The sequence below is a fragment of the Hypanus sabinus genome, chromosome 1 (genome assembly GCF_030144855.1).
Source record: "Hypanus sabinus isolate sHypSab1 chromosome 1, sHypSab1.hap1, whole genome shotgun sequence".
NCBI lineage: Eukaryota > Metazoa > Chordata > Chondrichthyes > Myliobatiformes > Dasyatidae > Hypanus > Hypanus sabinus.
This window is the reverse complement of record NC_082706.1, coordinates 209641333-209657935: the sequence shown is the minus strand read 5'-3', so window position 1 is coordinate 209657935 and position 16603 is coordinate 209641333. Positions and strand designations below refer to the sequence as shown.

General features: G+C 44.2%; 1 protein-coding gene across 1 annotated transcript in view; it reads right to left on the bottom strand.

Moving 5' to 3' along the window:
- Nucleotides 1–16603, bottom strand: part of si:dkey-22o22.2 (neural-cadherin) — a 309750-nt gene that overhangs the window by 169552 nt on the left and 123595 nt on the right. Inside the window, exon 2 of the mRNA XM_059994111.1 lies at nt 4516–4707. Within this exon, the coding sequence (XP_059850094.1) occupies nt 4516–4707 (192 nt within the window). The remainder of the gene's footprint in view (nt 1–4515; nt 4708–16603) is intronic.

Sequence of the window (16603 nt, the reverse complement as noted above, 5' to 3'; positions counted from 1 at the left end):
CAAGAGCACTAGAATATAAAAGCAAGGATGTAATGTTGAAACTTTTTACATAAAGCACTGGTGAGGCCTCACTTTGAGTATTGTGAGCCGGTTTGGGCCCCTCGTCTTAGAAAGGATGTGCTGAAAGTGGGTTTCAGCCTGAAGTGACGACTGTACTCTTTTCCTACATGCTGACTGGCCTGCTGAGTTCCTCCAGCATTTTGCATGTGATTGATCAAACCGCCATGCAGCCAGTGTAAGTTTCCCCAGTACTTCCACTGAACGCAGCACTCGAATCAGCAGTTCATCTGAGCAGTGGATGTCCACCCCGCTCAGAGCACAAGCATCATTTGTGGGTCATCTTTTTGAATCACGCCAAAGCTTTAGCCAAAAACCCAGACATGCTGTCAGCTGGACACAGTGCTTTTATAGAAAGCTACCAAATGAAACACCCTGCAGCGTTAGCAGTAAAAATCTTAACCAGGGCATGATATACGCTGTATAAACCCTCTTCCTGCAGGCAGCCACAAAACAAAGAAACAGAGTAGAATCCATTAACTACAACCCACACAAGAAAGACTGTCAAACCCCTGATGTGTGAAAAAAGAATAAACCGTGCAAATAATTAAAACAATAAACAAATAATACAAGAGTGCAGGAAGCGGGGACTGAGTGCCCAGACATGGGGCCAGCTTGGCGCTGGGGCAAGTGAAGCCCGTCCTGGAGCCCAGTGGCTGTAGGGCACGACTGATGGTGAACGTGGAGATGTAGCCCCAAGACCCCTGAACCTCTCGTCCACCTCTCGTAGTGGTGAGAAGAGAGGGAGACCGGTGAAATGCAGGCAGACAGCGCTGATCACCTGTTCGTTTTCCACTCTCATCCTCAACAACTTTTATCTTGCTCGATGCTTTAATCAGCCCGAGTGACGGAGCCGAGCATGGGCTTGTCTTCTGCCATCCGGTGTCGGATAGTATACGTCCCCAGCAGTGGCTGCCGGAGCTGTAGCTGCACTCTGGAGAGTCTAGTTTGTGGAATCCCACAGGAGGTTCTGATGTTTGGATGTACATATGACAAATAAAGCTGATTTAGTCTAACATTTACTGGGAGCGTTGTAGACGAAGGGCCCAAAGCATTGTTGAGGATCCCTACCACCCAGCCAGCAGTCTCTCTGTCCCACTACATCAGGAAGGAGGTACAGGAGCATCAGGACCAGGACTGCCAGACTGGGTAACAGCCCCTTCCCTCAGGCTGTGAGACTAATGAATACCCTGCCACCACTAGGACAGCCGGCTGTTCACTGTTTACCTTGCTGTGCATTTCAAATTAGAGCTTATTAACATTTTGCTTTATGTGGTGTGTGTCATGTACGTTGTATGGGTTCACCGTGGTCTGGAGAACCGTTTGTTTGTACATGTGTACAGTCAGATGACAATACACTTACACCGTGTACCTTTATCGAAAGCAAAGGATCAGCAGTGTAATCTCAGGACATTGCAACAGCTAATTTGGAATATTGGTATCATCAATATCAATTATAGAAATACTGTATCAACACTTTTCAAACAAGATTATCCCTGCAGGGGAAAGTGATATTACATAGATAAAAGGTAATTTTATTGAAACATATTCAAATGTTACATGTACATTGAATTGTGACATAAAATGCTAACATTGTTTGGTCATTGTGTCCACAACCCATTCATTAACTCTCTTCTAACAAGAATGATCATGTGCAAGATGTTATCATATTACAGTGCCTTTGGAGAATGTTTCCCTTTGGAGCAAATGAGAAGAGGTACTCAGTGATGAAGCCTGCACTTGACCGACCTCTCTCACTGCAGCCAGCTTGTGGGAGGGGCAGGTGCCTCGTGCCCCTCACCACTGGGCTCGCCTCAGCACCGAATGCACTCCACACTCCACAGACTCACTTTCGGGGACTCAACAATTCATGTTCCTTCCCACGATCTATTCCTCCATTTTTCAGTTTTCCGATCATGTCTTATCTTTTTTTCTTTTGTTCATATCCTTCTCTGAACTTCACTGCTACTTTGCTCTCCACTTGAGAGTTGGTTGGGGTTGACCATGGATGTTGTGTCCTAGCTGTCTGGGCGGTACAATATGGAGAGCTCATGTAGCAAGCTCCCCCTCTCCTTTCAGCTGATGAAACCAAAAGAATGGCAGACCCCATATAGTTTGGCACCAGCAGCATTGCAGGAGTTGCCAACCAGAGTTGAAATTAACATAGGACTGCCTTAGGGACTCCAGCTCCAGATCTTTCCTTGGTGTTTACTCCCAAAGCCTTCCCCATGAGTGGGTATAGCCACAAGGTAGTGGAGGTTTAAGATCAGAGTTTTCCTTTTAGATGAGCTGCCAACAAGTCCCATCTGCCCCAAATGACTGGTTTTAAGGTGCCGATGGCCTCCCTTTGCTGCTTCTCCTGTCAGTAGAAACAGTTCAACTGGACTTACTAGCGACACCACACGTGAAGGCCAGGAGCTGGACCTGTAATCAGAGGCTATTTGCGACGCACGCCATTGGGAGCATTTAACATTGGGAACTTTCCCCCGCTGTACCTCACCCCCCACCAATGACAGCCTCCATTTGACAGCTCAGGTGATATTGGCCCTTGAGAACCCAGATGGAACTTGTCACCTAGTGTTTACACCAGACATACCGTATAGGAGGGAGATCGAATAGCTGGCTGAGTGGTACCACAACAACAATCTCGCACACTTTGTCAGCAAGAACAAGGAGATGATTATTATTCAGAAGGAGTTCATGTCCACACTATCCACAACACCACCAACCCTTGTGTCATCAGCAAATTTACTAACCCATCCCTCCACTTCCTCATCCAGGTCATTTATAAAAATCACAAAGAGGAGTCGTCCCAGAACAGATCCCTGAGGCACACCACTAGTGACTGACCTCCAAGCAGAATATGACCCGTCTACAACCACTCTTTGCCTTCTGTGGGCAAGCCAGTTCTGGATCCACAAAGCAATGTCCCCTTGGATCCCATGCCTCCTTACTTTCTCCATAAAGCTTGTATGAGGTACTCTATCAAATGCCTTGCTGAAATCCATATACACTACACCTACTGTTCTACCTTCATCAATGTGTTTAGTCACATCCTCAAAAAATTCAAACAGGCTTGTAAGACATGACCTGCCTTGACAAAGCCATGCCGACTATTCCTAATCATATTTTGCCTCTCCAAATGTTCACAAATCCTGCCTCCCAGTATCTTCTCCATCAACTTACCAACCACTGAAGTAAGACTCACTGGTATATAGTTTCCAGGGCTATCTCTACTCCCTTTCTTGAATAAGGGAACAATATCTGCAACCCTCCAATCCTCCGGAACCTCTCCCGTCCCCATTAATGATGCAAGGATCATGGCCAGAGGCTCAGCAATCTCGTAGCCTGGGGTACATCTCATCCGGTCCCGGCGACTTATCCAACTTGATGCTTTCCAAAAGCTCCAGCACATCCTCTTTCTTAATATCTACATGCTCAAGCTTTTCAGTCTGCTGTAAGTCATCCCTACAATCACCAAAATCCTTTTCCATAGTGAATACTGAAGCAAAGTATTCATTAAGTACCTCTGCTATCTCCTCTGTTTCCATACACACTTTTCCACTGTCACACTGGATTGATCCTATTCTCTCATGTCTTATCCTTTTGCTCTTCACATACTTGTAGAATGCCTTGGGGTTTTCCTTAATCCTGTCCGCCAAGGCCTTCTCATGGCCCCTTCTGGCTCTCCTAATTTCTTTCTTAAACTCCTTCCTGCTAGCCTTATAATCTTCTAGATCTCTAGCATTACCTAGTTTTTGTACCTTTCATAAGCTCTTCTTTTCTTCTTGACTAGATTTACAACAGGCTTTGTACACCCCGGTTCCTGTACCTTACCAGCCTTTCCCTGTCTCATTGGAACGTACCTATGCAGAACTCCACGCAAATATCCCCTGATCATTTGCCACATTTCTTCCATACATTTCTCTGAGAACATCTCTTTCCAATTTATGTTTCCATATTCCTGCCTGATAGCCTCATATTTCCCCTTACACCAATTAAACGCTTTCATAACTTGTCTGTTCCTATCCCTCTCCAATGCTATGGTAAAGGAGATGGAATTATGATCACTATTTCCAAAATGCTCTCCCACTGAGAGATCTGACACCTGACCAGGTTCATTTCTCAATACCAGATCAAGTACAGCCTCTCCTCTTGTAGGCTTATCTACATACTGTGTCAAGAAACCTTCCTGAACACACCTAACAAACTCCACCCCATCTAAACCCCTCACTCTAGGGAGATGCCAATCGATATTTGGGAAATTAAAATCTCCCATCACAACAACCATGTTATTATTACACCTTTCCAGAATCTGTCTCCCTATCTGCTCCTCGATGTCCCTGTTATTATTGGGTGGTCTATAAAAAATACCCAGTAGAGTTATTGACCCCTTCCTGTTCCTAACCTCCCCCCACAGAGACTCCGTAGACAATCCCTCCATGACTTCTGCCTTACCTTCTGTCAGAAAGTATTCCATTCCGTCAGCAGAGTGATCAGAGTCATCCCAGGCGGAAAGCTGGAAAACCGGAGTGCCCTTGGGAGCATCTGGGGATACGACTGTTAAGTAGGGGAAGAGTGGTATAGTCCACGCTGGAACACTTTCCTTCAGCACATTAATTGTCAGATGGCAAAGGTACCAATCTTCACCTGCAAGAAAGATAAATATAAAAATTAGCTTTACTTGTCACGTGTACATTGAAACTTCCATGAAAGCCGTCATTTTGCATCAAATCAAATCAGTGAGAATGGTGCTGGGGACAGCTGGCGAGTGTTGTCACATGTTTGGAGTCAACAATTGTCACATTTGTCTCCAAATGGATCACAACTTTTCTGACTTCTTGTACATTTTTCCAACTCAGTCTTAAAACTTTTAATTCTGACATCTGGAGGGAAATGAAACAGCAGATATTTTATTGTACTCCCCTGTTAAGTTCAACGTGACAGTAATTATCGTTACTGTACAAATAAAAGAACCATCACTTGCATCATTGTCAATATCGAGATTGTCCGTCTTTGACAGTTTGGGTACACCACACGTTCTAGCAATGTGAGCTGGAGGAAATTGGAATGATATGGATATCGTGTAGGCAGGGAGGATCAGTTTGGTTGGCCATTTGATTACTAATTTAATTTTTCTGCACAACATTGTGGGCTGAAGGGCCTGTTCCTGTGCTGTACTTCTCTATGTTCTGTGTATGGTATCTTGGAGTAATGTGAGCAGTTTTGATCCCCATATCTAAGGAAAAGATGTACTGCCATTAGAGAGGGCCCAGAGGAGGTTCATGAGTATGGACAAGATAACATATGAGGGGCGTATGATGGCTCTGGGCCTGTACCCACTGGAATTTAGAAGAATGAGGGCGGATCTCATTGAAACCTATTGAATATTGAAAGGCCTATAGAGAATGGATATGGAGAGGATGTTTCCAGTAGTGGGGAGTCTAGGACCAGAGGGCACAGCCTCAGAATAGAGGGACATTCTTTTAGAAGAGAGATGAGGAGCAAGTTCTTTATGTGGGGGAGGGATGTGAATCTGTGGAATTCATTGCCACAGACGGCTTTGGGGGCCAAGTCATTGTTTATATTTAAAGTGGAGGTTGAGAGATTCTCACTTAGTCAGGGCGAATGCCAGGAGAATAGTGTTGAGAGGGATAACAGATCAACCATGATGGAATGGTGGAGCAGACTCGAGGGGCTGAATGGCCCAATTCTTCTCCTATGTTTTATGTTTCTCAATGTGAAGCTAAGTAAATCATGTTCCCCATTCCAGTCATTACGATGCCCCCATGTGAGAGTGGTAAGTTAATTCTGCAATGAAGCTGATCGCTTGGGCTTTGTTTGTCATGTGTTCATCGAAACACAGTGAAATGCATCGCTTGCATCAGACGAAATCAGCAATATTTTTATTTTAAGATGATCACACTAATACTCTACTCAGCTGAAGAACTGTATTCTTGGAAGAAAACACAATATGCAACCAAGCCAGAGGTGCCTCCTGCACATTCATAAAGGCATACAGTCACAGCACAGAATCAAGCATCATGCAGAATCCATCTAGTCCCATCGACCAGCAGCCGTAACGTTCATACCCCTCCCACCCATGTACTTATCCAAAATTCTGTTAAATGCTGTAATCAAACCTGCATCCACCACTTCCACTGGCAGCTTATTCCATACTCTCACTACCCTCTGAGTGAAGAATTCCCCCTCATGTTCCTCTGAAACATTTCACCTTTCACCCTTAACCCATGACCCAACCTCGATGGAAAAAGCCTGCATGCATTTACCCTATCCATACCCCTCATAGTTTTGTATACCTCTATCAAATCTCCCCTCAATTTCCTATGTTCCAGGGAATAAAGTCCCTACCTATTCAACCTTTCCCTTTAACTCACATCCTTATTCCCAGCAGCATCCTTGTAAATCATCTCCGCACTCTTTCAACCTTGCTTACGTCTTTCCTTAGGTAGGTGACCAAAACCAAAACCACACAATACTCCAAATTAGGCCTCATCAACGTCTTATACAGCTTCAACTTAACATCCCATCTTCAAGTTCAAAGTAAATTAATTGTCAAAGTACATACAGAATATGTCACCATATACAATCCCAAGATTGACTTTCTTGCAGGCATTCGCAGTAAAACAAAGAAATACATTAGAATCAATGAAAAACTGCACACAAACGAGACTGACAAATAACCAATGTGCAAAAGAAGACAAACAGTGCAAATACAAAACAAATGGTAAATAAATAACACTGAGAACATGAGTTGTAGAGTCCTTGGGTCGTGAAATCAGTTCGGTGTTGAAGTGAGTGAAGTTAGCCACACTGGCTCAGGAGCCTGATGGTTGAGAGGCAATAACTGTTCCTGAACCTGGAGATGCTCTTGTACCTCCAGCCCGATGGTAGAACTGAGGAGAGAAAATGAACTGGGTGGTGGGGGTCCTTGATGATGGACACTGCTTTCCTGTGGCAGGACTCCTTGTAGATGTGCTCAGTGGTGGGGAGGGCTTTGCCTGTGATGGACTGGGCCATATCCACTGCTTTTCTGTTCCTGGGCATTGGTATTTCCATGTATTGTGGCCTGGTGTAGAAACACCAATACCCTGGAACAGAAAAGCCTACAGAAGGTGGTGGGTGCAGACCAGACTGTTACAAGAGAAGTACTGAATGCTGGAAATCTGGTATTTTAAAGTTACTTCTAACCGAGTTTCCCGTATTTAAGTGGTTTCAGTATGGACTAGATGGGACGAAGAGCCTGTTTCTGTGCTGTACTTTTCTATGACTCTGTGTCCTCTGGCTTTACATTCCTGGCTCAATTAAGAATAATCTGTTCTATTTAATATTTTACATATTTCTGTGAAGGTCTTTCTCAATTGCATCTTTTCACAGTGTTAAACCAAAGCCGCCTTAATCTTTCCTCATTTGGACACGGTGTTCTTTTCAGCTCACAGTTGATTCTGTCAGAGTGAGAATTGACTCTGTGATAAGATGCCAGCCTTATTCAGGCAATTATAAATTTAAATCCCAATTCGGGACCAGAGTATAATCTAACCTGACAAATGAATGCAACACCGTGGGAGCACTGCATTGTTTGGAATAAAATTATTAAATAAAACATAGCGTGTGTACCGCTGATACTGACCAACTCTCAGCACACAATCAGCTTTCCTATCACTGACATACGCCGTGAAATTTTTTGTTCTGTGTCAGAAGTACACATATACTATAAATTACAGTAAGGCATCCGTCATTAAGGGCCCCATCACCCAGGACCTGTCCTCTTCTCATTGCTACCAACAGGGAGGAGGTACACTCAATGTTTCAGGAACAGCTTCTTCCCCTCTGTCATCACATTCCTGAATGGACAATGAACACCACCTCACTACTTTGCTCTCTTTTTCCCTACTTACTTAATTTATTTTTATAAATTTCTTATTGTAATTTATAGTCTTTTTATTATTATGTACTGCTGCCACAAAACAACAAATTCATGACATATGCCAGTGATGTTAAACCCGATTCTGTCTGATTCTGAATCTGATATATGAAAAAAATAAGTAGTGTGATAAATCGGTTCCTTAGCTGGGGGAGGTAATAGGGATAACCTCCCACGACCTATTAAATACTCCCAATGGCATACGTCTCAAATAGCCTCTGACAACCTGGCCTTCACACGTGGCTTGGCTACTAAGCTCGATGGAACCATTTCTAGTGACAGGAGAAGTGGCAACGAGGGGTTACTGGCCCCTTAAAGTCAGTGCCTTTGGGCAGATGGCTCGACAGCGATGGTTGGCAGCTCATCAAGCTGGAAATCTCTGATCTCAGACCTCTGCTGCTGACGGCTATACCCACTCATCAGGAAGATTTCATGAGTGAATCCCAAGGAAAAGTGCAGAACTGGAGTAGGTAAGGCAGTTCAACGCTGACCGGCAACTCCTGCAACGTCACAGGTGCCGAACTGTATCGGTCTCTGCTGTTCCTGTAGATTCAACAGCTGCGTGGAGAGGGGGAGCCTGTTGTACGGCAACAGCTTGCCCTCCATATCGTACTGCCCTGGCTTGCATATCAAGACAGCTAGGACACAACATCCATGGTCGATCTTGACCAACAGTATTAAATAAGTAGTGTATTAAATTAAATAAGTAATGTAATAATTTACCTATTTAATTAGTGATGCAGCATTGTAATAGGTCCTTCCAGTTCAATAAGGCTGCCCTGCTCATTTGTGCTCATGTGACCAAGTAACCTAGTAATGTTAACACTGAGCCAGCTGTAAGATCAGGGTTCATTCCCGCTGCTGTCTCTAAGGATTTTGTACGCTCTCCTCGTGTCTGCCTGGCTTTCCCCCAGGTGCCCTGGTTTCCTCACACATTCCAACAACGTACGGGTTAGTAATTTAACACAGTATACCCACAGTCCACTAACCCTAACCCAAACCCACACATTCTTGGAAAGAAACCCACCTGGTCACTGGGAGAATTGATCAGTAGGAACAGTGTGCAAGACATGCTTTTAACCGTATCTCGGTACGTATGACAATAATAAACCAATTTATGAATAAATCTTTCACCAAACATGCCACCACCTCTCATACCAAAAGGACAATACTCCACTCCACCCCCCTCCCACTTCCCCCCATCCCCCGTACCTCAGGGCACAGTGTAATGATCTGATCTGTATGAACAGTATGCAAGACAAGCCTTCCACTGTATCTCAGTACATCTGACAATAATAAACCAATTCCAATTCCAAAATGGAACTTATGGACAAAACTATTCAGAAGCGTAACCCAAAATAGTAAAAAATAATTGTCTAAACACATAAAAAATGATACTAAATGATAGAAGCAGACTATTAGGGAGCAAATTGATAAGCTAGCTTTTGTATGGTCATAGAGTCGTAGAGCACTTCAGCACAGAAACAGTCCAATCAGCCCATCTAGTTTCTGCTAAATTATTAATCTGCCTAGTTCCATTGACCTCCCTCCAGCACATAGCCCTCCATACCCCTCCCATTCATGTACCTAACTAAATTTCTCTTAAACATTGAAATTGAACACACATCCACCATTTATGCTGGTAGTTCATCCCACCCTCTCACCAGCCTCTGAGTGAAGATATTCCCCCTCATCTTCCCCTTTCACTCTTAACCCATGACCTAGTTCTATTCTAACTCAGCCTCTGTGGAAAAGGGTATTCAAGCTTTGAGCTCAACCATACAACATCCAATGGAAAATGTAAATAAAGGATTTGGCTGTTTTGTTTAGAGCTGGGGTTGGATGGTACATGTCTACGAGTGTTAAAGGAAGCAGGAACAATACCAGATTCCAGTATGGACCCTGGACACCATATTTCCAGCTTCTTCAGCTATGGGTGTGAATGAAGACTGCAATCAAGTAGGACCATGCCTTTCAGTAAATACAGAGTGTGGAAGACAAGTTTCAAGATTCAAGATAGTTTATTGTCATTTCCAGTAGACAGTGTAAGGAAAAACAAAATAATTGTTACTCTGGGTCTGAGGCAGCACAAAAAATCACAATAAGATAAGGAACACAATAATAAATAAAAACACAATAAATATAAATACATGCGATAGCTTATATACATATATGTCTCTAAAGTGACGCTAGGCACAGGAGTGTCTGTACATAAGCTGTCTGACAGGAAATGATAAACTAGTGGTGGTTGGGGGTGTGGAGGGGTGGGTTAGTGGGTGGAGGTGTTGATCAGCCTCACTGCTTGGGGAAAGTAACTGTTTTTGAGTCTGGTGGTCCTGATGTGGATGCTACGTAGCCTCCTCCCTGATGGGAGTGGGACAAACAGTCCATGACCAGGGTGGGTGGGATCCTCCATGATGTTACTGGCCCTTTTCCGGCACCTTTCTGTGTATGTGTCCTTGATGCTGGGTAGGCTGGTGACAGTGATGCATTGGGCAGTTTTGACTTCTCAAAGTGGGTTCCCACAAACCACCCAGTTAATGATAACGCTCCATGGCATTAAAAAAAGTCAAGTCAAGTCAACTTTTATTGTCATTTCGACCATGACTGCTGGTACAGTGCATAGTAAAAATGAGACAACGTTTTTCAGGACCATGGTTTACATGACACAGTACAAAAAACCAGATTGAACTATGTAATAAAAAAACACAGAGAAAGCTATACTAGACTACAGACCTACACTGGACGGCATAAAGTGCACAAAACAGTGCAGACATTACAATAAATAATAAACAGGACAGTAGGGCAAGGTGTCAGTCCAGGCTTCGGGTATTGAGGAGTCTGATAGCTTGGGGGAAGAAACTGTTATATAGTCTGGTCGAAAGAGCCCGAATGCTTTGGAGCCATTTCCCAGATGGCAGGAGAGAGAAGAGTTTGTATGAGGGGTGCATGGGGTCCTTCATAATGTTGTTTGCTTTGCGGATGCAGCGTGTAGTGTAAATGTCCGTGATGGCGGGAAGAGAGACCCCGATGATCTTCTCAGCTGACCTCACTATCCGCTGCAGGGTCTTGCGATCCGAGATGGTACAATTTCCGAACCAGGCAGTGATGCAGTTGCTCAGGACACTCAGGACACTCTCAATACAACCCCTGTAGAATGTGATGAGGATGGGGGGGTGGGAGATGGACTTTCCTCAGCCTTCGCAGAAAGTAGAGATGCTGCTGGGCTTTCTTTGTTATGGAGCTGGTGTTGAGGGACCAGGTGAGATTCTCCACCAGGTGAACACCAAGAAATTTGGTGCTCTTTATGATCTCTACTGAGGAGCCGTCGATGTTCAGCGGGAGTGGTCGCTCTGTGCCTTCCTGAAGTCAACAACCATCTCTTTTGTTTTGTTCACATTAAGAGACAGGTTGTTGTTATAAAGGTTGGAAACCTGTGTCTTAAAGAGTACCTAAAATGTTTAAAGAGTTAAAATACAAGTGTTCAAATGTTAATTTCTTAAAAATAAAATGGAGGATTGAATAAAAGTGATGAACTGAAAGAAATTTTGAATTCTTGATACCAATGGACTGTAAAAGAAATAATTAAAATTTCCATCTCTTTTGTCAGAGATAATAAAAATATTCGAAGCATAAGACAGGAAGATGACAATCATGACAATAATTGCCAAGGTAGGTTCCATAAACTCACATTATAATCAGGCTCTATAACATGTAGTTTAAACTACCCAATGCATCACCAGCACCAGCCTACCCAGCATTAAGGAGATGTATAGAGAAAGGTGCCGGAAAAGGGCCTGTAACATTATAAAGGATCCCACCCACCTTGCTCATGGGGTCTAGTTCAGAGCATTTATCAGGGAGGAGGCTATGTAAAATCCACACCAGGACTACCAGACGCAAAAACAGTGACCTTCCCCAAGCAGTGAGGCTGATCAACACCTCCACCCGCTAACCCACCCTCCACACCCCCAAACACCACTACTTTATTATTTCCAGTCAGTCACCTTATGTACAGACACTCCTGTACCTAGTGCCACTTTATGGACATACAATCAATCTATGTTCATAAGCTATCTTATGTATTTATATTTACTGTTTTTTGTTGTTGTGTTCTTTATCTTATTGTGGTTTTTTTTGTGCTGCATCAGATCTGGAGTAACAATTATTTCATTCTCCTCTACACATGTGTACTGGAATTGACATTAAACAGTTTCGAATCATGAATTAAGACACCTTTGGGATTTGAGGAGGGTGGCAAACGAATGGAACTCCTGTGATCTTTTGAACTTCAAGCCTCAGATCTCACTTGGGAACTGAGTCTAAGAAATAAATAGTTTCAATGCTGAACACAAACAGCTATCCTTCATATGTATGATCTCCGTTCAGCTGTTGTATGCATCAACTGCCCATGAAGAGGCAGGCAACACATTTCCAACATTTGCAGATTTTTCGTGAAAAGTAATTTTGTTCAACAGCAGACATAAATTCCCAGATCGTGTTGCTTTGGTATTTGGGGGAGAAAAGCATGTTACAGCATTAACAGTGTAGTGATTAGCACAGTGCAACTGGGGTTCCGTTCCCTCTGCCGTCTGCAAGGAGTTTGTATACCCTCCTCATGACCACCTGGGTTTTCTCCAGCTGCTGTGGTTTCCTCTCACAGTCCAAAGACGTACTGACTTGTAGGTTAAATAGTCCAGGATTAGGCTAAGATTGAAAGAGGGAATTGCGTGACATGGCTCGAAGGGCTGATTGGCTACTGGATCTAAAATAAATCAATAAATAAACTGCTCCTAAACTGTGGAACTCAATAACTAAAACTAGAAGAGATGCAGTCTCAGTTAGTACTTTCAAACACCAGATCAAAACTTATTTAATCTTGTTTTTAGCTGACATCTTTTTGTCTCTAATTTTCATGTTTATTTTTCATTTTATTTCCAAGTTTGCACTTTATCCCATTGTATAGCGCGTTGAACTACATCGTCTGTAGGGAAAGTGCTCTACAAAAAAGCTATTATTATTATGCTTTTGATTTGGCCTCGTTGATGAAGTAATATGCTCAGAGAATAGGTGGTATTCCTTTTAGAAATGCAGGCTTTAGAAATCAACGGAATCTTGATAACGTTAAAATTGGAAGCAAAGAAAAGCACACAGTGGGTAAAATCTGTAGGGACAAAATGCCCCTTTAGGAGCTGGCTGTTACCACGGCTTTCCATCTGCAAGCAGTAATTAGCATGCCTACTTTGCTCCCATTGTCCTCGTCTGCTGCTCTGAACTTGCAGGCTGGAATGGCTCTCCTCCGGGCGTGATGCTGTTTAATTGACAACGAGCAGCCACTCTGAGCAAGTGAATGCAAGTGTGCCACTAATACAGGGATCAGTGTAAACAATCCTCCCTCTTCCTTCAGTAAATTTATTATCTAAGTACTTATATTGTAAGCCACCTTCAGATTCATTTTCTTGCAAACATCTGCAAGAAAAATAAAGAAATACAATGGAATTTATGAAAAATTACACATAAGCAAAGACTGACAAAAAACCAATACGTACACACACAAGCCGCTTTATTCGATACCTCCTGTACATAATTCAGAGATGATCTTCTACCCACCACCGTTACAATGTGTGGTTATTTGAGTTACTGTCGCCTTCCTGTCAGCTTGAACCAGTCTGTCCATTCTCCTCTGACCTCTCTCATTAACGAGGTGATTTCCCCCACAGAACCAGTCTGGCCATTCTCCTCTGACCTCTCTCATTAACGAGGTGATTTCCCCCACAGAACCAGTCTGGCCATTCTCCTCCGACCTCTCTCATTAACAAGGTGTTTTCACCCACAGAACCAGTCTGTCCATTCTCCTCTGACCTCTCTCATTAACAAGGTGTTTTCACCCACAGAACCAGTCTGTCCATTCTCCTCTGACCTCTCTCATTAACGAGGTGATTTCCCCCACAGAACCAGTCTGTCCATTCTCCTCCGACCTCTCTCATTAACGAGGTGTTTTCACCCACAGAACCAGTCTGGCCATTCTCCTCTGACCTCTCTCATTAACAAGGTGATTTCACCCACAGAACCAGTCTGTCCATTCTCCTCTGACCTCTCTCATTAACGAGGTGTTTTCACCCACAGAACCAGTCTGGCCATTCTCCTCCGACCTCTCTCATTAACAAGGTGATTTCCCCCACAGAACCAGTCTGGCCATTCTCCTCCGACCTCTCTCATTAACGAGGTGTTTTCACCCACAGAACCAGTCTGGCCATTCTCCTCTGACCTCTCTCATTAACAAGGTGTTTTCACCCACAGAACCAGTCTGGCCATTCTCCTCCGACCTCTCTCATTAACGAGGTGTTTTCACCCACAGAACCAGTCTGGCCATTCTCCTCCGACCTCTCTCATTTACGAGGTGTTTTCACCCACAGAACCAGTCTGGCCATTCTCCTCTGACCTCTCTCATTAACGAGGTGTTTTCACCCACAGAACCAGTCTGGCCATTCTCCTCTGACCTCTCTCATTAACAAGGTGTTTTCACCCACAGAACCAGTCTGGCCATTCTCCTCCGACCTCTCTCATTAACAAGGTGATTTCCCCCACAGAACCAGTCTGTCCATTCTCCTCTGACCTCCCTCATTAACAAGGTGTTTTCACCCACAGAACCAGTCTGTCCATTCTCCTCCGACCTCTCTCATTAACGAGGTGTTTTCACCCACAGAACCAGTCTGGCAATTCTCCTCCGACCTCTCTCATTAACGAGGTGTTTTCACCCACAGAACCAGTCTGGCCATTCTCCTCTGACCTCTCTCATTAACGAGGTGTTTTCACCCACAGAACCAGTCTGGCCATTCTCCTCTGACCTCTCTCATTAACAAGGTGTTTTCACCCACAGAACCAGTCTGGCCATTCTCCTCCAACCTCTCTCATTAACAAGGTGATTTCACCCACAGAACCAGTCTGGCCATTCTCCTCCAACCTCTCTCATTAACGAGGTGTTTTCACCCACAGAACCAGTCTGGCCATTCTCCTCCGACCTCTCTCATAAACAAGGTGATTTCACCCACAGAACCAGTCTGGCCATTCTCCTCCGACCTCTCTCATAAACAAGGTGATTTCACCCACAGAACCAGTCTGGCCATTCTCCTCCAACCTCTCTCATTAACGAGGTGTTTTCACCCACAGAACCAGTCTGGCCATTCTCCTCCGACCTCTCTCACTAACAAAGCATTTTCACCCACAGGACTGCTGCTCACTGGGTGTTTTTTGTGTTTTGCACCGTTCACTGGAAGTGACAAATAACCACACCTTACAACAGTCACGTGCAGGAGGGCATCTCTGAATGCACAAGGTATCGAACCTTGAAGTGGACGGGCTACAGCAGCAGAAGATCATGAACATACACTCAGTGGCCATTTTATTAGGTACAGGAGGTATCTAATAAAATGACCAATGGGTGCACACATATTTATAATACTGAGAGAGTCTTTGAAATTAGAAGTGAAATCGGTTCAGGATTGGGGTGAGTGAAGTTAATCAGCCTGGTTCAGTTGTAGAGGAATGACTGTTCTGGAACTGGGTAGTGTGGTACCTAAGGCTCCTGTACCTCCTGTCCACTGGTAAAGAAAGAGCATGGCTTGGATGCTGGGGGTCCTTGATGATGGATGCTGCTTTCCTGTGACAGCGCTCAATGTGGGGAGGGCTTTACCCGTGATGGACAGGTCCGTATCCACTGCTTTTTGGAATTTTTTTCCGTCAAAGGGCATTGGTGTTTCCATACCAGGCCATGATGCTGTGATACAGCCAGTCAACATACTCAACACTGTGCACCTCTAGAAGTTTGTCAAAGTCTTAGATGACATGCCGAATCTCTGCAAGCCACGAGGAAAGTCGCGGTTCTGCTGTGCCCCCTCTGTGATGGCACTCACTTGCTGGTGCCAGAACAGATCCACTAAGATGATAATGCCGAGGCATTTAAAGTTATTGACCCTCTCCCCCTCTGAACCTCCAATGAGAACTGCCTCAGATGGATGAAGTGGAGTGGGTGGAAGTGGTAGAGGGAGGGAATTGTTGACCGACAGCAGTGCTTAAAATTAAACACAAATATATACAGACTACTTAGTTGTCTGTGTAAATCAGTCAGACAAACAGTGACATGGTGTCATTGATGAGGTGTCACTAAGTACATTATTTGGATCAAAGGCTGGTGGTCCCAGGTTTACACAGCTAAACCAACAGCAGGATAAGCACCTTCCACATCAGTGACAATCCACTCCCAACACCCTCATCATGCTCACCCTTAACCAACTTTCTCAGGGACAAACATCGGAGGCTTCAGTGCTAAAGTCAGTGTACCGTTATCCGCATGCTAAGCAATAACCAAATGCTTTTGCCTGTTCACCATCTGAAAAGGTGAAAGATAACATCAAGATCAGTCGGAAGAAATTCAACGTTATATGGAAAAACTGGGAAGGCGTTACTCTCAATAGATACACCTCGAGGAAATCTATTCAAGGGCAGCAGTGCTACATGAGAGTCAGAGGGACTTGGGAGTCCTCGTGCAGGACTCCCTAAAGGTTCATTTGTAGGTTGAGTCTGTGGTGAGGAAGGCACATG